This window comes from Schistocerca serialis, chromosome 1 (assembly GCF_023864345.2).
Source record: "Schistocerca serialis cubense isolate TAMUIC-IGC-003099 chromosome 1, iqSchSeri2.2, whole genome shotgun sequence".
NCBI classification, from domain to species: domain Eukaryota; kingdom Metazoa; phylum Arthropoda; class Insecta; order Orthoptera; family Acrididae; genus Schistocerca; species Schistocerca serialis.
Window position 1 is genome coordinate 526,714,472 of NC_064638.1, and position 26,313 is coordinate 526,740,784.

At 43.2% G+C, this 26,313-nt stretch overlaps 1 protein-coding gene across 1 annotated transcript in view; it reads left to right on the plus strand.

Annotated features, from left to right (window-relative positions):
• The window catches only part of LOC126474738 (succinate--CoA ligase [ADP/GDP-forming] subunit alpha, mitochondrial), a 75,030-nt gene that overhangs the window by 19,791 nt on the left and 28,926 nt on the right, over positions 1-26,313 (plus strand). The window contains exon 3 of the mRNA XM_050102218.1: positions 8,620-8,841. Coding sequence (XP_049958175.1) covers positions 8,620-8,841 — 222 coding nt within the window. The remainder of the gene's footprint in view (positions 1-8,619; positions 8,842-26,313) is intronic.

A 26,313-nucleotide genomic window follows, 5' to 3' on the forward strand; every position in this document is an offset into this window, starting at 1 on the left:
TGTTGGAGGACAGGCATCCTCCGCACACTGTTCTCTTGGGGCTTTCGAGGTCAGCTGCCCCTTTTTCTTCGCGAATTTATGGCAGAGCGCACATTACATTTAGGGTGCGGGTGAACACTACTCTCTCCCGTACTTTCTCCCAAGAAAACGGGGTACCCCAGGGCTCCGTGCTGAGTGTTGTACTGTTTGCCATTGCTTTAAATCCAATTATGGATTGTCTCCTTCCTGATGTCTCGGGCCCCCTCTTTGTGGACGATTTTGCGATCTACTACAGCTCTCAACGGACCAGCCTTCTTGAACGACGTCTTCAAGGATGTCTCGATCGCCTCCACTCTTGGAGCATCGAAACCGGCTTCCGTTTTTCTCCCAGTAAGACCGTTTGTGTTAATTTTTGGCGACGTAAGGAGTTTCTTCCGCCCTCCTTACATCTAGGTCCTGTCAACCTTCCGTTTTCAGACGTCGCTAACTTCTTGGGTCTTATGTTTGACAGAAAACTGTGCTGGTCCTCCCATGTTTCCTATCTTTCGGCTCGCTGTCTGCGATCCCTCAACACCCTCCGTGTCCTGAATGGTACCTCCTGGGGAGCGGACCGAGTGGTCCTTCTCCACCTCTATCGCGCCTTAGTGCGCTCGAAATTGGACTATGGAAGCATAGTCTACTCCTCTGCTCGGCCGTCTATTCTTCGGTGTCTCGACTCTATCCACCACCGTGGATTACGTTTAGTGTCTGGAGCTTTTTACACCAGCCCTGTGGAAAACCTTTATGTTGAGACTGCTGAACCTCCGCTGTCCAATCGGCGAGCAGTCCTTCTGCGTCGTTATGCTAGCCATCTGTCTTCCATGCCTGCTAATCCAGCCCATGCCATTTTTTTCGACGCCTCCTTTGATGTAGGATACGCAGGCCGCCCCTCCTCCCTACTACCACCGGGAGTCCGCTTCTGTCAACTGCTCCATTCTCTTTCCTTCCGCTTTCCTAAAACCTTCTTGACAACTTGGGGTACAGCACCGCCTTGGCTCCGTCCCCAGATCTGCCTGCTCCGTGACCTTTGTCGATTTCCCAAGGAAGGTACCCCTTCACTTGTTTATCGTCGGGCATTTGCTGTTCTATGTGCACAAATGACGGAAGCCACATTTATTTACACCGACGGCTCGAAAACATTGTTAGGTGTAGGGAGTGCCTATATTGTTGGCGACACCCCAAATCACTTTCGGCTTCCCGACCAGTGTTCGCTTTATACTGCGGAGCTTTACGCTGTTCTCCAGGCTGTCCACTACATCCGCCGCCATCAGCGGATACAGTACGTTATCTGTTCAGATTCTCTCAGCTCTCTCCTCAGTCTCCAAGCTCTTTACCCTGTGCACCCTCTGGTCCACCGGATTCAGGACTGTCTGCGCTTGCTCCACCTGGGGGGCGTCTCGGTGGCGTTCCTCTGGCTCCCAGGACACGTTGGTGTCTGTGGAAATGAGGCGGCCGATATTGCAGCCAAGGCTGCAGTCTCTCTTCTTTGGCCAGCTATTCCATCGATTCCCTTCGCCGATCTACGGAGCGTTTTATGTCATCGTGTTCTTTATTTATGGCACGCACATTGGTCCACACTTCCTCATAATAAATTGCGGGACGTGAAAGCTCTTCCTTGTGCTTGGACCTCTTCCTCCCGAACGCGTCATCGGGAGGAGGTAATTTTAACTAGACTCCAGATAGGGCACTGTCTTTTTAGCCATCGACATCTTTTAAGCGGCGATCCTCCCCCACTCTGTTCCCACTACTCTCAGCTGTGGACGGTAAGACACCTTTTAATTGAGTGCCCCTATTTTAATCCGTTACGCTCCCGTCTACAGCTGTCGCCTGATATATCGTCGATTTTAGCAGATGACACGCGCTCAGCCGATCACGTTCTCGAGTTTATTAGTGCCAGTGAAATGATGTCAGTCATTTGAAGCTTTTTTTGGGGACAACCAACCCCTTTCTGTAGTGGATTTTTAAGCCTTCCTTCTGCTTTTCGTTTCTCCAGTTTTATGACTTTCGTTCCCATTGCTGCTGGTTTGCATTTTCGGTTGATTACCTTTTCCTAAGTCACGGACCGGGCGCTAATGACCATAGCAGTTTTGCGCCCCAAAACAAAAAAAAAAAAAAAAAAATTACTAATGTACACAAGGGAAGACTTCATCTAAGACCCATAGTTAGTAACACTGACACACCTGCATACTGCCTGTCAGAATACCTGAATAACATTCTCAGTGAATATGTGGGGAAATGCAAACATTGCATTTGCAACTCCATTGACTTTCTACTGTGGCTCTAGGATATGGATATTATGGCCAGTTTTGATGTTGTCTCCATCTTTATGAGAGTTTGACTTTCTGATTTCTTGTAACTAATCACTGAAAAGTTTGACAGTTGTTTCATGGGACTTTTTAGATAAGTTCTTACATCAAGTTATTTCCTGTTCAGTAGAAAATATGAACAAACTGATGGTGTGGTGATGGGCAGCCCATTAACGCCATGTGGTGAACATATCCATGGAATGTTTTGAAGCAAAGATATTAGAATTTGCCAACTTGAAATCAACATGTTTCTATTGGTATGTAGACAATGTGTTTATGGTGTGGCCACATGGAATAGAAAAGCATCAGGAGTTCCTGGAACTTTTAAACTATATCCACCATAATATAAAATTCACAATGGAACTTGAAAGAGAGAGTCATATGCCTGTCTTTGAATTGTTAAGGGAAGAAAGGATGGATTCCTGGGTCACAGTATATGTAGATAACCTACACACTCTGCCTCCATCTACAAGTGTCAAGCCATCACCATCCATCACAGAGAAATTTGGTGTTAAAGACTTTTGTCCCCCTGCGGGTCTGGAGGTTAGAAGAGGCCCGAGGTATTCCTGCCTGTCGTAAGAGGTGACTAAAAGGAGTCACACACCTTTCGGCCTTTATGTGATGGTCCCCTGTAGGGTTTGACCTCCATCTTTCAAATTTTTCCTGAAGAGCGAGCCACTTGGGGAAGAGCACCTTCACATGGTGCATCGTGTCCATCATGCATTGAGATCTTTACCCCATTTTCTCGTTGTGGCATTGCAGTCCTGTTCATCCTCCATCTCTTGATTGAGGACACCTTCCTGGGTGCGTTTTCCTCCACCCACTATGCAGTGTCACTTTTTGTGCCGACGATGACCATGGAATTCTTTGCACCTCATATCCAGCATGGTAGCTGCCGTGTACCCTGTTTGTTGTAGTCCCCTGACAACACAGAGATCACTCTACTGATGCCCACGCCGTTAACTCCCCACGTATGACATGGAGTAGGTGCCCATCTTTGTGGGGCATCAGGACTCCAGGCAATGGCCATCCTGCCAGGTGGCCCTTGCTGAGGCTGGGTGGCGCCCATGGGGAGGGCCCCTGGTCGGAGTGGGTGGCATCAGAGAGGATGACAGGTCATGAAGCGTAGTACGTCATCTCTTGCTGGTGGTCCACTGCTTGCAGTCTCTAAACAGGCAAAGTCTAACTTCAGTGCTAAGAAATATGACCCCAAATTGTTCCACTCCCTGGCCACACAATGGGAGGAATGCCAGGCCAAGGATGGCAGTGAAGCTTATTCATCCTGGTACCTCATATTACGGTAGTTGATTGGGAATCTTCAATGTCCATGAAGCCTCAGTTTTTTGTGGAGCATTTGGAGGACAAGTTTGGGGATGTGGAGGACTTGTCCAAAATGCACTCTGGGTCAGTCTTGATAAAAACAGCATCCTCTGCCCCGTCACAGGCATTACTCGCTTGTGACAAGTTGGGGGATGTTTCTGTTACCATCACGCCCCATAAGAGCTTAAATATGGTCCAGGGTACTATATTCCACAGGGACCTTCTTTTGCAGTCTGACGATGAGCTGCACGCCAATTTAGAGCAGTGAGGTGCTCATTTCGTCCAGCACATCGATCAGGATCCGAGGGATAATCAGGTTGCCACCTGTCCTTCATCTTGGCCTTCGAGGATGACACATTGCCCGAAAAAGTCAAGGCGGTGGTCTACCGCTGTGATGTAAAGCCCTATATCCCTCCCGCAGTGCGGTGCTTTAAATGCTGGAAGTTCGGCCATATGTCTTCTCGCTGTACTTCCAGCATCACATGTCGAGATTGTGGACATCCATCACATCCCAATACTCCATGTGCCCCGCCTCCCATCTGTGTCAGCTGTGGAGAGCATCATTCACCTTACTCGCAAGACTGCAGGATTTTACAGCAAGAAAGGAAAATCATGAAATATAAGACCCTGGACCAACTGACCTCGACTGAGGCTAAGAGAAAATTTGAACATCTACGTCCTGTGGCTACGACCTCCTGTTTCGGCACCGCTACGAGGACAGTTGTTGCCCCATGAGTTCCTCGCATTCCTGTCGCCTCTCAGAACCAGAATAGTAAACCTGCCCCCTTGATGGTGGGGGGCACTTCCCTTCCTGTTTTTCCCTCAGCACCTACTTCGGGAGCAACACCCCCCTTCCCCTCCCCCAACCATCGGGGAAATCAGTCCCCATTTCTGAGCCAGAGAAGCATATGTCTTCTTCGGCTCCTCTCGCTAGGAAGGGGTCCCTCCATTCCCAGGTTTCTGCTAGTGGGAAACGTGATGCCCGCCTGTGGTTAAAGAGCCCAAAAGCAGCTGCTCATAGGGCTTCACACTCATCCTCAGTCCCAGAGACTGAGCCAATGAAGTCCTCACAGCCATGGAAACCCAAGGAGCAGCAAGAGAAATCGAAAAAGAAGTTCCCCAAGACGAAGGGAATTGCGGTGGCACCCACACCACCACTATCTACAAGCTCTGTGTCTGCAGATGAGGTGGAGATTCTAGAATCCGCTGAGGACCTAGATCTCGCTGGACCCTCGGACACAATGGATATAGATTGCTTAGGCAAACAGCTGGTGGCACCAGGTGACTCTGTTGCTTAAACTGCCTCATTGAATGTTCTATGCCTTCCCAGTCTCACGATAATGTCATCCTACAGTGGAATTGCGGTGGTATTTTCCACTGCCTGGCTGAGCTGTGGAAACTGCTAAGCCTTACACCTGCTTTCTGCATTGCCCTCCAGGAAACCTGGTTCCCGGCAATGCGAACCCCTGCCCTCTGTGGCTATAAGGGATACTGCAGGAACTGTAGCGGCTATAATTGAGTGTCAGGTGGAGTTTGCATTTATGTCCTAAACTCAGGTTGTAGTGAAACTGTGCCCCTTCAAACTCCTCTTGAAGCTGTGGCTGTCTGAATAAGGACGGCACAGGAAATAACTGTCTGCAATGTATATCTTCCTCCAGAAGGTACAGTACCCCTAAATTATTAGCTCCACTGATTGATCATCTCCCTAAACCTTTCCTACTTTCGGGAGATTTTAACACCCTGGGAGATTTTAACACCCATAACCTCTTGTGGGGTGGCGCCGTGCTTACTCGCCAAGGCAGAGATGTCAAAACTTTACTGTCTCAGTTCGACCTCTGCCTCTTAAATACTGGGGCCACCACAGATTTGATTGTGGCTCCTGGTAGCTGCTCGGCCATTGATTTATCAATTTGCAGCCCAGAACTTCTCCCATCTATCCGCTGGAGAGCACATGACGACGTGTGTGGTAGTGACCGCTTCCCCATCTTCCTGTCACTGCCCCGGCATCAGGCCCACGGACGCATGCCCAGATGGGCTTTAAACAAGGCAGACTGGGAAACTTTCACCTCAGCTGTCACTGTTGAATCTTCCCCACATGCTAACACCGATGTGATGGTCAAGCAGGTGACTGCAACAATAGTTTCTGTGGCAGAAGACACAATTCCTCACTCTTTACAGTGCCTCTGGCAAAAGACACTCCCATGGTGCTTGCCGGAAGTCACTGAAGCAATTAAGGAGCGTCGGTGAGCTCTACAGCGGCATAAGTGGTACCCTTCCATGGAACACCTCATTGCCTTTAAACGGCTCTGTGCCCCAGTTTGCCAACTTATCAAGTGATGGAAGCAAGAGTGTTGGGAGAGATATGTCTCAACCATTGGGTGCCATAAGTCACCTTCCCAAGTCTGGGCAAAGATCAAACATGTTTTTGGGTACCAGGCCCAAACAGGTGTTCCCGGCATTAACATTAACGGCGTATTATCTACTGATGCAAATGTGATTGCCAAGCACTTCGCTGAGCACTATCCTTGAGCCTCTGCCTCAGAGAATTACCCCCCAGCCTTTCACATTCTCAAACGGCAGCTGGAAGGGGAAGTCCTCTGATTTAGTACACGCCACAGTGAATCCTATAACGCCCCATTTACAGAGTGGGAGCTCCTCAGTGCCCTTGCACATTTTTGACATGTATCGAGGCCATGAAGTGGTTTACACCGACGGCTCATTGGCTGATGATCACGTCGGCTCAGCTTATGTCCATGGAGGACATATTGAACAGCATTCCTTGCCCAATGGCTGCAGTGTTTTCACTGCCGAGCTGGTGGCTATATCTCATGCTCTTGAGCACATCCGTTCATGCTCTGGGGAGTCATTTCTTCTGTGTACTGACTACTTCAGCAGCCTACAAGCTACCCTCATCATCGTTTGTTAGCAACCATCCAAGAGTCCATCTATGCCCTGGAACAGTCCCGTCGTTCAGTGGTGTTTGTCTGGACCCCAGGTCACGTCGGGATCCCAGGCAACAAACTTGCCGACAGGCTGGCCAAACAGGCTACGCTGGCAACTGCTTATTGAGATCGGCTTATGTGCAACTGATCTGCGTTCGGTACTACGCTGCAAGGTTTTGCAGCTTAGGGAGACGAAAAGGCATAACCTCAGCATGCACAACAAACTGTGTGCCATTAAGGAGACTACGAATGTGTGGCAGTCTCCATGCGGGTCTCTTGCTGTGACTCTGTGGTTCTCTGCTGGCTCCGCATTGGCCATGCCTGGATGACACATGGCTACCTCCTGCACCTTGATGACCCACATCAGTGTCGATGCAGCGCCTGGCTGACAGTTGCCCATATCTTGGTGAGCTGTCCTTTTTTGGCTGCCTTGCAACGGACTCTTCAGTTACCGGACTCGTTGCCATTAATTTTAGCTGACAGCACCTTATCGGCTAATTTAGTTTTAAGTTTTAGTGCATGCCCTTTGTCCCTTTGTGGTCTCCACTCTAATGTTTTTAGGGTGGATGTTTTAATGTGTCGCAGAGTGGCTGGCTTTTCCTTTTTATTCTCGTGGTCAGCAAGCCATGGTCGTCTGCTTTCTTGGTTTTACTACTTCTACCTGGTCCTTGCTTTTGTGGTTTTCTTTTCCTGTTTTGTCCATGGTAGTGTTAGTTGTCCTTCTGTTGTTCTTCTGGTTCTTTCTTTCTCCTGTTATTGTGATGTACATCTCCTTTTTCTTCTTTCCCTTGTGTAATTATTTTACCTGGAACAAGGGACCGGTGACCTCGCATTTTGGGCTCTGCTGCCCCCTCCCCCCTCTTTTAAACCAACCAACCAACCTACCTACCTAAAGACTTTGGTCCATAGAGCTCAAACACTTTCAGGAAAGGATAGCATCACCAAAGAATTACAGCAACTATGAATAGTTTTCCGAAGGAATGGGTACTCATATCAAATTGAGTAGGTGATGCAATCAAAACACCTTAGAAAGAGATTGAGGCTGAGGCCCAGGAAGAGAAGCCAAAAATCGCTTATCTACGTTATGTTGCCCTATATCCATAAAGATAGATAGTCTGAATATAATAGAGGGAAACATTCCACGTGGGAAAAATATATCTAAAAACAAAGATGATGTAACTTACCAAACGAAAGCGATGGCATGGTGATAGACACACAAACATACACACAAAATTCAAGCTTTCGCAACCAACGGTTGCTTCATCAGGAAAGAGGGAAGGAGAGGGAAGGACAAAAGGATGTGGGTTTTAAGGGAGAGGGTAAGGTGTCATTCCAATCCCGGGAGGGAAAAGACTAACCTTAGGGGGGGGAAAAAGGACAGGTATACACTCGCACACACACTCATATCCATCCGCACGTTCACAGACACAAGCAGACATTTGTAAAGGCAAAGAGTTTGGGCAGAGATGTCAGTCGAGGTGGAAGTGCAGAGGCAAAGATGTTGTTGAATGACAGGTGAGGTATGAGTGGCGGCAACTTGAAATTAGCGGAGATTGAGGCCTGGTGGATAACGGGAAGAGGGGATATATTGAAGAGCAAGTTCCCATCTCCGGAGTTCGGATAGGTTGGTGTTAGTGGGAAGTATCCAGATAACCCAGACGGTGTAACACTGTGCCAAGATGTGCTGGCCGTGCACCAAGGCATGTTTAGCCACAGGGTGATCCTCATTACCAACAAATACTGTCTGCCTGTGCCCATTCATGCGAATGGACAGTTTGTTGCTGGTCATTCCCACATAGAATGCGTCACAGTGTAGGCAGGTCAATTGGTAAATCACGTGGGTGCTTTCACACGTGGCTCTGCCTTTGGGGCATGGTTTTTCTAATTGTTTATTATTTTATCAGAGCAATATATATTTACCATAAATATACAGTACACATTCACTGCATTTTCTATCTTTTTTATTCACTGAATAATACAAATTTATTATGACTCACTCATTAAATACATCATTTGATATTCACGTTTTACAGGCGAAATCTGCTACAGGAGCAGATGCGACAGTTATTTATGTTCCTCCGCCAGGAGCTGCTAAGGCAATTCTGGAAGCAATTGATGCAGAAATACCACTTATTGTGTGTATTACTGAAGGCATACCTCAGCAGGATATGGTAAAAGTTAAGCATAGGCTTCTGGCACAAGATAAGTCTCGACTTGTTGGTCCTAACTGCCCAGGCATAATTGCTCCAGAACAAGTAAGTATTCTTTCGCAGGCCTGAATTTCTATATGTTTTGAGTTTCTGAAAATAAATTGAAAGCCACTTCTAAGTTTTTGCAAATTCATTTTGTATTTTTAATAGGAACTTAACATTATCAAGGGAAACTTGCTTTTTCTTTTCAGAGAGATGTGATATTATCTAAAATCTGGGAAAGATGTACAAAAATAGGAAAGTAAATTGAAGAAAGTGGACCTAATTAAGTAATTTTAAAAACCAGTAGGCAAAAATGAAAGTAATTAGTGCTTTTTACAATCAATTCCATTGCTACAACAGGATCAGCTGCCTAATAGAGAAACCAGTAAACTTTGGATATTGCCACTGTAACTGTAATTTTCATGTGCTATATTACTTTCATAGTGACATTTCAGATGTCATTTGGTGCAGCTGCAATTATAGAGTACAGTAAAATAAAACACACATTTCGTCAGAGTTCTCATCAATTATATTATATTTTGTGCCTTTTTGTTGCTTATTGGTTCTGGAAGTACACTTACAGTCCTCTTGTTCTGCAAAAATATTTCCTCTTACACAAAAAAGTTGTGTTCTAACCATGTTGATATAGCACTAATAATTGCAATAAAGCAAGCCTAAAAAAATATGACACTTGGGTATCAGCATTCTTCGATTCTCACTTTCATTTACTGAAAGGCTGAAAGTGAACTAAATTTCAGGCTAATCTAGACATTCTGTGCAATTGCAGAAGTTTTGCTTTGCTTTCTATTTGCTTGTTTTGATACATTTTTGCAGTTGGGTAACGAAGGAATCCAGAACTCGCATGACATTTTTCATCTTACCACGTAATTTGTAGGCATGCACTTGGATTTGTAGCATTTTTGAATGAACTGTTTGATAGTTCCTCACATTAGTTGGGATCAGTCTGCTACTGAGTTTAAAGTGTATCATTATTATCACCCAGCATTTTATTATTTTGGCGTATTTATGTTATTGTCATAATCTAATGTCATTCATACTCAGTCACAACTGATGTGTGTGTGCGGGGAGGGGGGGGGGGGTGATCAGCTGAACATGCACTGTTGTCAGTTCCTACGGATGAGCTCTTCAGGGAGCTCAGCCAGTCCTTGCTGGATTTGGCTTTGCCAAACTTAGACATTCTGAGATTGGGACTGCTCTGCACATGGTTAATTCTCTATCTTCTTTGATAGAAACTTCTTGAAAATAATCATAATTACCACCACCAGCAAGGTGAACTACTTGTTGAAAAGAATAATGAAAAGTGTAAAATGTGCATAAATAAGTAGCCTCAGGAAAAATTGCCACAGCCCAATTGCATTAGGGTTACTCTGCCATCTGAAAATCAGTCTGAGATGACTTCTCTGTTAGCCTAGCTAATTGTGGTAATGTATGGGGTCCACTGATTATAATAAAAATCTCCCACTAATTCTTGTAGACTGTTAAGCTGTTTTAAGCTCAACCCATTAAAAGAAGTGATGAGCTTAATCTTCCAGGACTCACATGAGCAAAAACAACACTTTTTGTTAGACAGAATGTTATTTCAAATGTGAAAAGAGAAGGAGTGTATGGAATTATGCCATCACTTAACATTTTAAAAACATGTAGTGTGTAGAAGGAACTCTGAGGCCAGTGGGCAGTGCACCACTGTCAGTCAGTTTTCACAAAGCTGACAATCAGTAATAATTCCAACAAAGATATTATGATCCAGGAAATTAAAATCATCCAATACACTCCTTAGTAGCAGAGTGTCATAATGGCATAATAGCTGCCTATTTTATCACCATCTTCAACTTTATTCGTAGCCAAGGAAGAGTAGTGTGTTAATATTAGTATATCATCAAAGAAGTCCAAATAATACAAGCATCGATATCTGAATTTTCAGTTGTACTTGGAAAAGTGCACGAGTTACAAAGGCCACCTCTTTCAGATGATGAGCAAAGCCGTAGGTAACAGTAATACACTGGTTGCTACTTCTCCTCGTCTGGCATATAAACACAGCTGTGCAAAATATTTAGTAAAGCATCTGAATAAAAAACAGAGAGTTGAAAATCACACCGTGCTATTCTGCAACTGAAACCAGTTGTAAACATTTGATTTGATCAGGGAGACAAAATAACAGTGACCAGGAACCCACAGCTTCTTGGCTGTCTTTAATGAATGTAGATGTTACAATCTGTGTAGCACCTACATAGATTCTCCACTGTGCCCACTTTGATAACAAATATGAGGCTCTAGCCAAAATTTTCAGGGCTGGTGCTGCCATCTGTTGAAAACCTTACCTTTGGACTAATGGTCACCATCACCCTCGAAGTAGTTCCCATCCACACGTACACACCAGTCCCAGCGCTTCTGCCACTGGTCAGACGTTCTCTGGAAGTCCTGTTCTTTGTGTGTGTTTATCACCACCAGCGATGCTTGTTGAATCCTCTCTAAAGTGTCCAACAATTGGCCCTCCAACTTGAGTTTCAGTTTTCAGAATAGTACGAAGTCGCAAGGTGCAAAATCTGGCGAGTACAGTGGGTGGGGTACAACCGCCATGTTGTTTTCTGGCAAGCAAAGACGTGTGACAGGGCACGTTGTCGTGATGCAGTAGCCAGTTCTCTTGACGCCAAAGTTCGGGCCGTCATTGCCACACGTTTTCATGGAGCCTGCGTCACAGTAGTACGCAGAATTCACTGTTAGGGTGCATGGTACAAGTTCTTTGTGCACAATTCCCTTGGTATGCTCTTTACCTGTCTCGCTTTTTTGGGCCTTTGAGACCCCGGGCTTTTCCCCCAAACACTTGTTGAATCATTGCAAGGGTGACCATAGAACTTTTCCCAAGATATGCACAGAATTTGATACATATGCGCTGTTCTGTTTGCGGATCCATCGTAAAATCACCACACACCAGACACGGAATATTAGAAATCGCTGTAGACATGCAACATGTCCTCCCAGCTGAATGCCACTCCGCACAATGACTCATCAGATATGCAGCTCTCGCCACCTAGCGGTGCGAAGATCTACTACTCCTACTTTCCAGATGGTGGCACCAGTCCCGAAAATTTTGGATTCTACCTCATATCTCTGACTGGAATGCCTTAGCCAACTACCCTAGTGAGATATCGTACTCTGATCTAGGCTGTATCTCGTATACCTCCGACCCCAGCACGTTTTTCTGTTTACAACCCATCATTGAACCAGACTGTACCTTCTGAATGGTGTCATGGTTCATTCTTCCACTGCTCCCTACAGCAAATTGTTATGTTGAAAGGTTTGTTATAGATGCTGGAAGCTGTTGTATAATCAGCCTCATTTCCCCACCCATTCCTATACGTACCACATCCTGTATATTAGTGTGAGATTCTGGATGTTCCAAATGTTTACAGTTTTTAAACTGAAGTCCATGTTGTTTTCTCCATTGCAACGCAGAGATGTAATGGAGGCATGTCCAGCATGGTCTCCATCTCAGCAGTGGATGTAATGCTAATTCCTCCTGGTAAGGTTAGGCAGGCCAATCTGTGCACACCCCCGAGCTCCTCAGCCAGCTTCTGTTCTACTTTATTCCATCATATTGTCATCCCATAAATTAAAATGGTTATAATAGAGGGAAACATTCCACGTAGGAAAAATATATAGTTTGTGTTCGTTTGTGTGTCTGTCGACCTGCCAGCACTTTCATTTGGTAAGTCACATCATCTTTGTTTTTTATATATATATATATAATAGAGGGAAACATTCCACATGGGAAAAATATATCTAAAAAGAAAGATGATGAAACTTACCAAACAAAAGCGCTGGCAGGTCGATAGACACACAAACAAACACAAACATACACACAAAATTCTAGCTTTCGCAACCTGAGGCAACCATAGGTTGCGAAAGCTAGAATTTTGTGTGTATGTTTGTGTTTGTTTGTGTGTCTATCGACCTGCCAGCGCTTTTGTTTGGTAAGTTTCATCATCTTTCTTTTTATATATATATAATGGAAGGAAACATTCCACGTGGGAAAAATTATATATAAAAAACAAAGATGAGGTGACTTACCGAACAAAAGCGCTGGCAGGTCGATAGACACACAAACAAACACAAACACACACACAAAATTCAAGCTTTCGCAACAAACTGTTGCCTCATCAGGAAAGAGGGAAGGAGAGGGGAAGACGAAAGGAAGTGGGTTTTAAGGGAGAGGGTAAGGAGTCATTCCAATCCCGGGAGCGGAAAGACTTACCTTAGGGGGAAAAAAGGACAGGTATACACTCGCACACACGCACATATCCATCCACACATACAGACACAAGCAGACATATTTAAAGACATATTTTTATATATATATATATATAATCTCCAGTACACGCTTCTGGGACACAGACCCAGAGAGTTACCCCTAGATAATTCATTTCCCATCCGCTGGTACAATTTTATTGAAGAGCATAAGATTCCAGAATGTGACCCAGATATGCTTCTTTGTGAACTACATTGCAACAGTTTTCCTAGGACTGACGCATAGATCCTGTTTCTTATACCTGTTTTGCGTAATGTTCAGAGTGCATTGTGCCATTGTTGTAATGGTACTTGCAAATGTGCCAAGTATTAATATGACTATCAGTCTATGTATCCTTTTCACAAATAACCTCTAGCTTCTAACTCCTCAATGCATTCATTAACCACAGTAGTGGGAACAAAATCCCATATTGTGGAGACCCTCTGATGGTGTTGATCACCACTTTTACATCCATCATGGTGACTTCTATCTTTCGTCTACTCAGTATTTTCTTAATCCAACTACATATAGTTATCTTAATGCCATGCTCTTCTGCAGCCCTAACCATGGATTCGAAGATCCTATTGCTAAATGCCTCCTCAATATCCAGGAAGGTGCAGAGAGGAATTTGCTTTTTTTACTTTTCCAATCAGTTGGTGAAGTGCTATTTCACACGATTTACATGGTTGATGTGAATGATGGAATTCATGTAGAGGAGCTTCAGTTCACCACCTTTCCACAGTGTGCACATTAAACAATTTTTCTAATGTTTTTGAGGGGAGCTGGAATGATCCATCTTAACTTTAGCAAATAGAAGGAACATTTTTTCTAAAACCATTAAACATATTGTTGTGAAATTTGGACTACATGTTCAATGAATATTTCTCTACAAAGTTATAATGCCATGTTAAGAAATATTTATTGGTGTTTGTTTTACAATTTTTTTTAACAGCTGCGTATTTTTTCTCTAAAATTTTGCACTTTTTCTTCTATAGCTCTTGAATTATACAATATTTTTTTTTACAATTTGTTATAAAAATGAAGGAAAAGAAGTAAACAATATTGTGTATAAATTTCACTGATTCGCTGTCAGCAGTTTTTGAGAAAATGTTCCTCAAAGACGAAAATTTTAAAGTTATGGGAAATGGCTTTCAAAGTTTTTTAATACATTCCTGCCGCATATGATGGATTATCAGCATCCTCCTCTTTTTCCAGTGTTAGTTTCCATTTCACTGGTCTTTTCTTCCCTTTTGCTGCATGTTGTAGGCCTTTGTCTCTTCTTCCTGCACCTCTTAGTCTTTCTTCATCAATTAGGTGCATTGTGGAAATGATGATGTGTCCTGGTTGGAAACCTAAACGTTTCAGCACATCACATTTGATAAGGTTTCCTTCATTGTATGTTGCCACCTTACCATACACTCTAAAATGCAATGTCTTTATCTGTACAGCCTCTCTTTTGGGAATCCTAATCCAAATTAAATTATTTACACTTTCATTTGGATTTTGTGTTTTCCCATGTAAACACTTTTCCAATAAACTTGGCTGTGATAAATCTCTGAATATGGGTCTAATTACATCAATTGCAGCATTTGGCAAACTGTTTTATGGGCATATTCCATTCTTGATTGGTACTTACACCATGAGTCATAACCTGTGGGGCACAATGCTTGTGGGTTCTCATTTGTTGATGCAATATGAAAAAATAAGGCCCATACTGCACTCCTCATATGCTCAATGCTTCTTGTATTTTGCCTAATTGCACACCCATAATACCTCTACAATCTATCAATTGCTTCATCTGGCAGTCTTCCTCTTCCTCCAAGGGTCTTACCATCACTAAGCTTCTGGGATCCTAATGCCTGCTTTAGTTAGTGCAAGCGAGCCCCCATGCGCTTCTGCACATCTCCAATGCACTCCTGTTTTCTAATGTTAATTTCATTGCCATAAGGCTTGAGTTCCTCTACAGCTTTATATCCCTTAGAATCACCATCTCCTTGATAGTTAGTGTATTGTACATTATACCACTCATGTGATCTGGAAAAAATTGCTTTCACTCCCTCTACTTCCAACGCTCCACTCGTGCTGTGAAAATTTACTTCACAACTTTCACTATGTTCGTCCTTGGTGTTGCCCTTAAATCTACAATGTTTTGAGAGAATAGCAACATCAATTACTTTGCAACTGTCTCCACTGGTAGCTGTCACAACTCCCTTTAGAGATTTATGACCTCTACGTTGCCATGATCCATCTAAAGCAACAGTTAAATCTCTACAATTCCCATTATCTGTGACAGCTTCTTCAACTGCTTTCTTCATTGTTGCTTGAGCAATATCTTCAGCAGAAGATCCCACCAATTCATTATAAAATCCATACTTGGTTGGTGGTTTTGGCAAGTTCATAATTCCACATAACATTATCCCTGCAAAACTGCCCTTGCCAATGCAACGCAAGCCATACACTAGCCTAACATTTATATCATACACCACCTTTCCACTATTACCACTACGAGGAATACTGTTAGAATTAGAAAACGAAACTTCTGCAGCACTTCAATAACATTTTACGTGCCAAACCAATGTGTGAAGTTATTTTCAATTCCAGCCCTCTTTCTTTGCAAACTTGGCATAATATGTTATGTTTAAAAGTATTAGAGAGCAAGGACATGTTAATTGTTTCATTCATATCATTACTGTCACTTTCATAGTTTTCAAATTTTTCTTTGCTGTCACAAAGCTTCTTGCTGAAAGAAGTTCTATCACATTCATTTGGAGTAGTCGGTGAAGCAATCTGAGCAGCATCTCCCTTCGAAACAACAAAAGATTTCTTCTTCACTCATTGTGCTTTTTCTTAAACACTCAATTGCTGAAATAGGTCATATTGATATCCACAAACCAAATACGTAAAACGGGTACGAGCAAAATTCGTCAAATATGCAAAATTGAACAGCTAAACAACACAAAGCAAACTCCACAAGTCAACACACATGGTATAGTGTTTATGTTTACCGATATGAACAGTCACTTGTCACAGAGATAAAGCCATACAACATTGGAAAACAAAACACTGATTAATTCCGCAAAGTACCCTGCTTGCAACCAGCGAGCGGCGCTGTCAGAGGTGACACACTAAGTCGCTACAACCGTTTATGCGGCGCGTCAACTTTGCAGCGATAAAAAACACACTTAGAATTCACTTAGAAGGGTGAAACTTGATTTGTTTTATTCAGAAAACTCCGAATAATGTTGTAATAAAAAAAAAACAAAAAAAGTTAATTTTGTCATTTTCATCGTTACAGCTCCCCTTAAAAGAAAGGAGGACAGACTGATTGATCTCAAATTCTTTGCATAGGTGTGATCAATTCTTCAGATAGAAAATAGTTCCGGAAGCACTAAAAGTGCTTCCTGCTGCTAGACTGACTACATAACAGTGTACATGGGGGTCTGATTAATCCCTCTCCTGCAAGTTGCAGTAGAGCTCGAAAAATTGTATCTGTGCCTGGTGACTTAAACGGTTGAAACATCCCCACTGCCCACTGGGTTCACTTGAAGTAACACATCCTCTGGCAGATTCCCAGTTCTTCTGTTGGTTACCTGTAAACCAGTACCTCACTGGGACTGAACCTTGGTCTATGTTATTTTCTAGAGTGCGTTGAGAAAAGTGAGCCTTGAGGAGCACATCAGTCATTTCATGCACTGTCCTTATGTACCCAGCATCCTTCGTCCTTAGTGTGCCTTCTGGATTTGTTGGTATGCTTGCGAGGATTTTGTGATGTGTGACAGCTGTACCCTCCACCTCCCCACAGAATTCCTTCCAGGATGATTGTTTCACTTGCTTCATAGCAAGTTTGTATTTGGCAAGGAGCTCTGGAAGGTTTACCCATTGTCCTTTCCTTCTTGCAAAGTCGGACAGTGTTCTTACTTGCTTCCTTTGCAATACAATTGTTCTACCAAGATACAGTCCTGTTTGTGCATTTCTTGGTGATTGGACAATTTTCCAAGTACAAAGTCATGACAGCAAATGTCGCTTCATGTGCCATTTACTCTAAAACTACTAGATTTCTTATAGAAGTTTTAACTTCAGATCAGTGAGAGTTTAGCTCTTTCCTGTATGAGTCCCCATCTGTTTTTCTAGGATTCTCATAGGCCATTTCAACCCCAAACTTTATATACAAATAAAAAACAACATTATGAAAAGGAAAGTTACTACTCACCATATAGGGGAGATGCTCAGTCACAGATAGGCACAACAAAAATACTGTCAACAATAGAAGCTTTCGGGCAACAAGGCCTTTGTCAAAAATATTCAACTCTCTCTCTCTCTCTCTCTCTCTCTCTCTCTCTCTCTCTCGCACACGCGTGTGCGCGCACACACACACACACACAACTGCAGCCTCTGACAGTTGAAGCCACACTGCAAGCAACAGGAGCAGTGCACGATGGGAGCAGCAACTGAATGGGGGTGAGGAGGAGGCTGGGTCACGGAGGGGGGGGTTAGCAGGGTGGGGGTGGTGTTGGTAGAATGAAGGCTGTGTAGTGCTGGAGTGGGAACAGGGAAGGGGGTGGATGGGTGAGAAAAATGACTAATGAAGATTGAGGCCAGAAGGGTTATGGGAACATAAGATATATTGCAGGTAGAGTTCCTGTCTGTGCAATTCAGAAAAGCTGGTGTTGGTGGGACAGATCCATCTGGTTAGGCTGTATGGCCCCTGTGGTCATCGCATCAGCAGTGACGTGCAGTCCCTCTCAAAATATACAGAGGGTCTCACTCAGGCCTTCACAGACTGTAATTATTCTCCCGTCCTTGTACAAAAACAAATCTCCTGTGCCTTATCTTTCCAGTCTCAGACAACCTCCCAAAATCTCACTGTTCGGCCACAGAGGAGCATTCGCCTCATAGCTCAGTACCACCCAGGACTGGAGCATCTGAATTAAATCCTCCACCAGGGTTTCGACTACCTCTCATCGTGCCCTGAAATGAGAAATGTCCTGCCCTGTCCTTCCCATCCTCCCCACAGTGGTATTCCACCATCCACCGACTTACACAGTATACTCGTCCATCCCTACACAAACCCTGCTCCCAATCCCTTACCTCATGGCTCATATCCCTGTAGTAGACCTAGGTGCAAGACCTGTCCCACACATCCCCTCACCACCAATCCAGTCTGGTCACAGACATCACCTATCCCATCAAAGTCAGGGCTACCTGTGAAACCAGTCACATAATCTACAAGCTAAGCTGGAACCAATACTCTGCATTCTAAGTGGGCATGATAATCAACAAGTTGTCTGTCCACTTGAATGGTCACCGACAAACTGTTGCCAACAAACAAGTGGACCACCCTGTTGTTGAGCACACTGCCTAACATGACATCCTTCATTTCAGTGACTGCTTCACAGCCTGTGCCATATGGATTCTTTCCAACAACATCAACTTTTCTGAATGGCGCAGGTGTGAACTTTCCATGCAGTATATCCTTCGTTCCCGTAACCATCCTGGCCTCAACTTTCATTTTTTCTCACCCACCCAGTCCCTTCCTTGTCCCCATTCCAATACTACACATCCCTCATTCCACCAACGCACCCAGTCTTTCTACTTCTTCTCTTTTCTGCTACCCTCACCTCTCCCCCCCCCCCCCCCCCCCCCGCCCCCCAATACCTCTTCACTGCCCACCGCTTAACCTCTTGACTGCACCTAGCTGCCCTCTCTCCACCTCGTCCTTGTGTGCTCCTCAGCAACATTTCACTGTCCCCCACCCCCATCCTTCTATTTCTCCCCCTCCCCACCCCAGCCTCCTCCTTACCGCCACCCAGTTGCCACTTCCATTGTGTGCGCTTCTGCTGTTGCTCGCAGTGTGGCTTCAGCTGCCAGAGGCTGCAGTCGTGTGTGTGTGTGTGTGTGTGTGTGTGTGTGTGTGTGTGTGATCTGTTTTCGACAAAGGCTTTGTTGCCCGAAAACTTATGTGGTGACAGTCTCTTTGTTGTGCCTATCTGTGATGCAGCATCTCCACTATATGGTGAGTAGTAACTTTCTTTTTCATAATATTGTTACCCATCCTGGATTTTCTACTGTTTAATATACATACGGTCAGATAAGGATGGCTCCGTTACTACTTGCCATTGTTTGAGAAAACTACCCATTAAGATGCACCCAAACACAACGTTAATTTAATTCTTCCCTTCTGCAATTCCTGAAGGTAGGTTCCTTGCCCTTATTTTTATTCAAGATCTCTAGATTGCTTTCCTGTAGGTATTCAAGTAGGTACTCACCTCTGCAGTTGGTGCTGCTGCTTCCCCACATCAGTTTGTGGACACTGACATCACATCCAATCTGCTGTTGTTTGTTCAGCTGGGGCAGATTTCTGCCAGTTTCCTTCCTTTGTGGTAATGAAGGTAAGCTGAGATCAGTACATATTCTCATGTGCTCCCTTCCTCATGCTGTTTCATCCTGATGATCACAAAGTCCCTGGAACAGAAGTTCAACATTGGCATAAATGAATTTTTATTCTTAACATGAACACATGTTCTGCCGATGCCAAATTCATATTCTTGGGGGAAAAAACCTCGTCTCACAAAGTGCCTAGTATCCAGCGCACATTGGTCTATCGATCATTCATATAATTTTGTAACGCATCCCTGATGGTTTTAGAACATCTTTGAACATATTCTAAGTTTATTTCTGAATGAATCATAAGTTGATTTTGGAATGCATGCATGTCTCTGCCAGGGGAATCCCCATCGCATCTAAAAATAAACTTTCCTGCAGACAGAAGGGGACGGGGCTATATGAGCTCAGCAGAATAAAACCGAACGGGTGAATGCCAGTCGCTGTTTGTTTATGTGTTGACTAGGTTTACGAATGATCAGCGTTGTTATAATTACCAGTGAAGTCCATGGATTGAGACTACCAGAGTAGGAATAAACAACTAACAGGGGTAACAGGTAATAAAGATTACTTATTGTCTTCTCGGTGTATCCAAGAAAGTGAAATTCTGACAGAAAATTTTTAGCCAGACCGCTACACTAGTAAGGGCCAGTTGTACAGACCCTGCTAACAGCTGCGTAAGTTCTATTCTGGGAGTAGCATGGAAAACGCGTTGTGTGAACACCTAATAATGCCTAATGGGAGAATAAACATGGGATAACTGAACCATTGATTGTGGCAGGTTTAGTGAAGTTAACCGGAGGATAAGTTTTGACGCTGACACAAATAGTTATAGAATTAATTATGACAAGATTGTTTATTAGAACAAGGAAGGAGAAGAAACTGGGACATCTCACAAATTATGGGAGAATATGATGATTTCAAATTTATATAAAAATTTCGTGCTACTACTTTTCGATCTCGTGCTTTAGAAGCTGGAAATGAAATGTGAAACTATTTCTGAACATAAAGCTTTTCACTTGTAGTAGGCCTAATAGGCCTTTGATATTGGTACTTCGTGAATTATATTCTGTTGTGTTATAAAAATGACCATTTGTGCCAAAACAGCCTTGTTTATTTGGTGTTTGTTATGATTTGCTGCAATAGTAGATCAGCCTATTTCATATTATGTAGTAGACAGTGACAAAATACACGTAATCAGATCGAGAAACCACACCAGTCTTGGGTACTATTTAAATAATCCCATCACAATATTAATTGTGAGGTTTCTTTTAAAAAAAAAAAAAGGGGGGGGGGGGCTGGATGTCAAACTAGCCGACTGGGAGCAGGAGAGGCACCACAGGACATTTTAATTTCCAGTGCCCTGAATATACTTTTATGGCATCCATTGCAAAATAGTACACGTTTGAATTCCACAGAGCGAAATACAGTGACGTGCGATAGAAGAATGCTGTGTGGAGAGGCATGGCACTGCACTTTGGCACACAATACATCTTACATTTCTTTGAACACGTATGTTTTATATATCAGACTCTTCAGAAAGATGTGTGCTACAAAATGAACATATTTTTCAAAAGTCAATTTCTTAAAAATTTTTGCACCCTACCTCAAAACGCTCTTGGAGAGGGAGGGGGGGGGGGGGGAGGCAGATTGGAAATATCGTTGATCTGGGGCTGATGCACAGAGCAGTCTGAGTTGTAGTGGGAAGGTGGATAGTCTCCACGTGGCCCGTGTTTACATTTAGTGATTTCGCTGGTTCCTCTTCATTTATTACTCTCACGTCAAATGAAAACAAAACAGATTTCTGTGGCCAGGAGCTGTCAAGTGAATTAAAATATGTTCACATAACTATGGAAGGCTAAAATATGTTATTAGTTTCAGATTTTATTTCCACCATTCTGACAGTCAAGCTAATCGCCTTGCAGAACAGTGAAGTTATTTTTGTCGGTTTGCTAAAGAAATTTGGCTTTTATTAATCTTTTCCTCTGAGGCAGTCAATTTATTTGAAACGAAGTGTTTAATTCCACACTATTGGTTAGTTTCCACTGTTTGCTGCGTATCAAATGTGCATGTTTTCATCTTGCATGTGTGGCATTATACCATAATAAAGAACCAAACATAAGATAATACAGTACTGGTACTCCAGGAAAATTTACATCTGAATCTGGGTACAAGAATGTGTGCATTAAGCCGAATTATGAATTTTAGTATGGTTCATGAAATTCTGATGCTCTTGGAGTATCCTCTGATGTCTTGTTTCTCTTAAGATATAATGTAAGATCTTGCAGTGTTTTACACGTAATGAACGCTCAGGCTTCCTGCGTCATCGTAGCTCCACAAAGACGGTGATGCCTGTTATCTGGCACTCTCTGGCAACTGCTGAAACGAACCTATTTCTAACTGGTCGCGGGAAAATATTGAGAATGGCTGCTTGAAAAGCATTACTTTCAAAGTAAATTTCCTTTTACGCAAGATGAACTATGTGCGAGAATGTAAGATGAATTTCTTAAATCACAGAGCGTTTTGACTCTCATTTAAAAATCAACTGTTTGAGGAGAACCATTAAGAAAAATTTTGAGACCAGATCAAACGTTTGTCGTTATTAAAAATTTTACTGGCACATTTGTATGATTTATCTTAAAGTGTAACACACACAAAAAAGATCAACATTGAAACTTCCTCGCAGATTAAAACTGTGTGCCCGACCGAGACTTGAACTTGGGACCTTTGCCTTTCGCAGGCAAGTGCTCTACCATCTGAGCACCGAAGCACGACTCACGGCCGGTCTTCACAGCTTTACTTCTGCCAGTATCTCGTCTCATCTCCTTGGAAGGTAGGAGACGAGATACTGGCAGAAGTAAAGCTGTGAGGACCGGGCGTGAGTCGTGCTTCGGTAGCTCAGATGGTAGAGCACTTGCCCACGAAAGGCAAAGGTCCTGAGTTTGAGTCTCGGTTGGGCACACAGTTTTAATCTGCCAGGAAGTTTCATATCAGTGCACACTCCGCTGCAGAGGAAAATCTCATTCTGGTAAGATCAATATTATGTATCAAAGCTTAGCTTCTCTTGCAGCTTATTAATCTTCAAGACCAATATTATATGTGAAAGCTTTGCTTTTCTTGTAGCAGCACTATGTACATTAATTTAAACCATTAACTTTTCATATATTTGTGTGTACGCGCTTCTTAACAGTGATACTGCTATTGACTGACTACATCAAGTGCCCTATGCACTGAATATCCGCTGTCATCAGCTGGCATATCACGTGAATGAGCTAGGACTTGCTTATAAAAGTGCACTGCAATCTTGATTTCAATGCTTCGGAAAGTATGTATATATTTTAACCGAGTTTCGTTTTCTAAGTGCGGGCAATTCTACGCTGGTGTATAAAACCATAAACATTCAAAGGAGTGATAAGTTTTACAGTTCCGAGGAAAAGTATACTGTCACTTAACACGGAGAAAGTGTATTTTCACCTGGGAGAAAGTGTATTTTTAACTATGGGACTAAACATCTGAGGTCATCAGTCCACTAGAACTTAGAACTACTTAAACCTAACTAACCTAAGGACATCACATACATCCTTGCTAGAGGCAGGATTTGAACCTGCGACCGTAGCAGTCGCGCGGTTCCAGACTGAAGCACCTAGAACTGCTCGGCCACTGCGGCCGGCAATCTTTAAATGTACACTTGAGTAAATCACACAGTGTTATTACAAAGTCACTGATCAACCAATACTCCCTTGTTTTAGGATTAATACTGAATCTTTTCCCTTCAAAAGTAGTATGGAAATACACATACTCACTAACTATTAAAGAAAAATTTTATATTTCTCAGCCCAAGTATTTTGTTTGTCTGTGGACAAACCAAACAGTATGCATTTGGATGTGGAATTGCCATCGTCTCAAAAGGTCCATAATATAAATCAATATATTTCTTGAATGAGATTTTCACTCTGCAGCGGAGTGTGCGCTGATATGAAACTTCCTGGCAGATTAAAACTGTGTACCCGACCGAGACTCGAACTCGGGACCTTTGCCTTTCGCGGGCAAGTGCTCTACCAACTGAGCTACCGAAGCACGACTCACGCCCGGTACTCACAGCTTTACTTCGCAGGAGAGCTTCTGTAAGTTTGGAAGGTAGGAGACGAGGTACTGGCAGAAGTAAAGCTGTGAGTACCGGGCGTGAGTCGTGCTTCGGTAGCTCAGTTGGTAGAGCACTTGCCCGCGAAAGGCAAAGGTCCCGAGTTAGAGTCTCGGTCGGGTACACAGTTTTAATCTGCCAGGAAGTTTCATATCAGCGCACACTGCGCTGCAGAGTGAAAATCTCATTCTGGAAACATCCCCCAGGCTGTGGCTAAGCCATGTCTCCGCAATATCCTTTCTTTCAGGAGTGTTAGTTCTGCAAGGTTCGCAGGAGAGCTTCTGTAAGTTTGGAAGGTAGGAGACGAGGTACTGGCAGAAGTAAAGCTGTGAGTACCGGGCGTGAGTAGTGCTTCGGTAGCTCAGTTGGTAGAGCACTTGCCCGCGAAAGGCAAAGGTCCCGAGTTCGAGTCTCGGTCGGGTATACAGTTTTAATCTGCCAGGAAGTTTCAATATATTTCTTTTTCTCCTTGTTGTGCTCACTTCTCCTTTGTCATCACCAACACCAGATCCCCAACTCTTTATCTCTCTGTCACCTTCACCTTTGTGTCATGTCTTTGCTTTCTTTGCATTGCTCTTCTCTCCGTGTTCTCCCATACAAAAGTTTCCAGCTCTTCTGTTCTCTTCTCACCTCATTACGCACGGGGGTTGGGGGGTAATCGACATGTTCTGAGATCAGATTTGGTGGCTTTGTCTTGAATCCACCTCCCATGGTGAAAATCCCATTGAGCTATGCTTCACACAGTTCATTACAGTTTCAAAATCTTTTAGATATTGCACCCAAGAGCTGTGTCTATTGCTACAGTATGTCCTGCAGATCCGCCCCAGTTCTCTCACACAAAGTTCTGCTGGATTGCTCGAGGGATGATACACTGAGGTTCTTATATGCTTTATCTCTGCAGTGTTCTAAACTTAATCCAATCATTACTAGCAAATTGGGATCCATTGTCACTTAAAATAGCTTTGGTACACTAATCGAAGGAAAATGCTCTTGTGTGAACTTGGAAATCAGACTCTTACTGGTTGCCCGTTTAATTGCATACAACTTGATATTCAAAAGTTTCTGCCTAGGCAGGCATGTGCCATGTTTCATTAATACAAGACATTAAAAATAAGGCTTACTACCACCAGCCAAGACATCGTGTTCAATAAGTGATGTATAAGCAACAAAGTGTCTCCAAGCACTGATGATGACTGATATCAGTCGAAATCGATTTGCATCAAGGTAGATAAATTATGTTTCTGCGACTGGTTGCTACATTGTTTATAATTTTAAATATAACTATTGTATTTTAATTCTACAAAAAAAATCTTCTAAAAGACATATGCCGCGTGGATACATTGTGTAAGCATACTGATTTCCTGTAAAAATAAGCAACATGTGGAAATAGTATCTTTGTATAATTTCAAAGAGCCTCTTTGCTGTCGTCTGCCACTGGCTATCAATGTTATTGTAATGTTATAGTGAGAACCCTAAATACGGTATTAATCCTGGTGTTACATTGCCTTCAGGGATTTTTCACTGACTTCCTCCACAAGGTTTTGGCTGTCAGATGCACCTTGCAGTTATTTGTCCTCCAATTTTCTGCGTGGTCTTTCTGGTTCTGCACTGTACTTTGTTGAACAGGGTCTTTGGAGGAACATCCTTAAGTAGTATAAGTACCCATATTGATATCTTCAGGGTCTTGAGAAATTCTGCTGCTATCTCGACCAGTTGCTCTGCCTCCTCCCATGGAGCTGTGTTGGGCACCATCTTGTTTAGCTAATCTGCTGTTTCCAACCCCCATAGTCAAAGATTACAGCACTTTTGCCTAGACCAGTGGTTCCCAACCTTTCTGAGACCATTACCCATGAATGCAATCAGATATAGCTGGTACCCCCGTCTCCCCACCATCATCAGCATTAGTGTTTAGCTAAACTTTACAATGAAAATGAGTTTTCTTCAAATGTTTGTAATTCTCCAATGATGAAAGATAAATGATATTTAGTTTTGTAGGTGTTTTAATTAACCACAAACTAATGAGCTGATGAGAGAATTTATATTGAAAATTGATGGTAATCTTTTTTATGTAGAATGATGAAGCAGTTCTTGTTACATTGCAAATGCTACCTACAGCTCCACCTACATTGAGGGTAGAGATTTATTACAAAACATGCTCTCTCTGCACTACTCTCCCTAGTGACACATGCTTCCCCCACACCCTGCATTCCTATTTAAAGTTGACCAAGCTAGAATGTGTGCACTATACTTAGCATTTGTAAAACACTTGACTGCTGGATTCCTTGAAATTTGAAAACTTCATGCATCATTTATGCCTCTAATAATATGTTGTAGCCATTACGTAGTTAGTGTTGTGTTGTCAGTTAGTTCATTTATTGTTGCAAAGTGAATAATGAAGCAATTTCTGGTCTAATGCGGGAACTACCTACAATTTTGGGAAGGAATTTTCATGAAATATTTAAACATGTATGTGACATACCTGTCTGATTTTTTTATTGTCGTATATGCATGATGCAAAGTATGTGCCTAGTGGGTGGAATTTCTGAGGAAGACATTCATTTTATAAGCTGTAACCACAACCTTCTTGTTTTTACCCCTTGGGGGTAATTACCCCCCAGATTGGAAACCACAGGTCCAAAGAGACCCCCCTGAGTTTTAGGCCTTGACATAAACCTTCTCCAATCTGTTCAAAGAAAGCCGTCTGAAC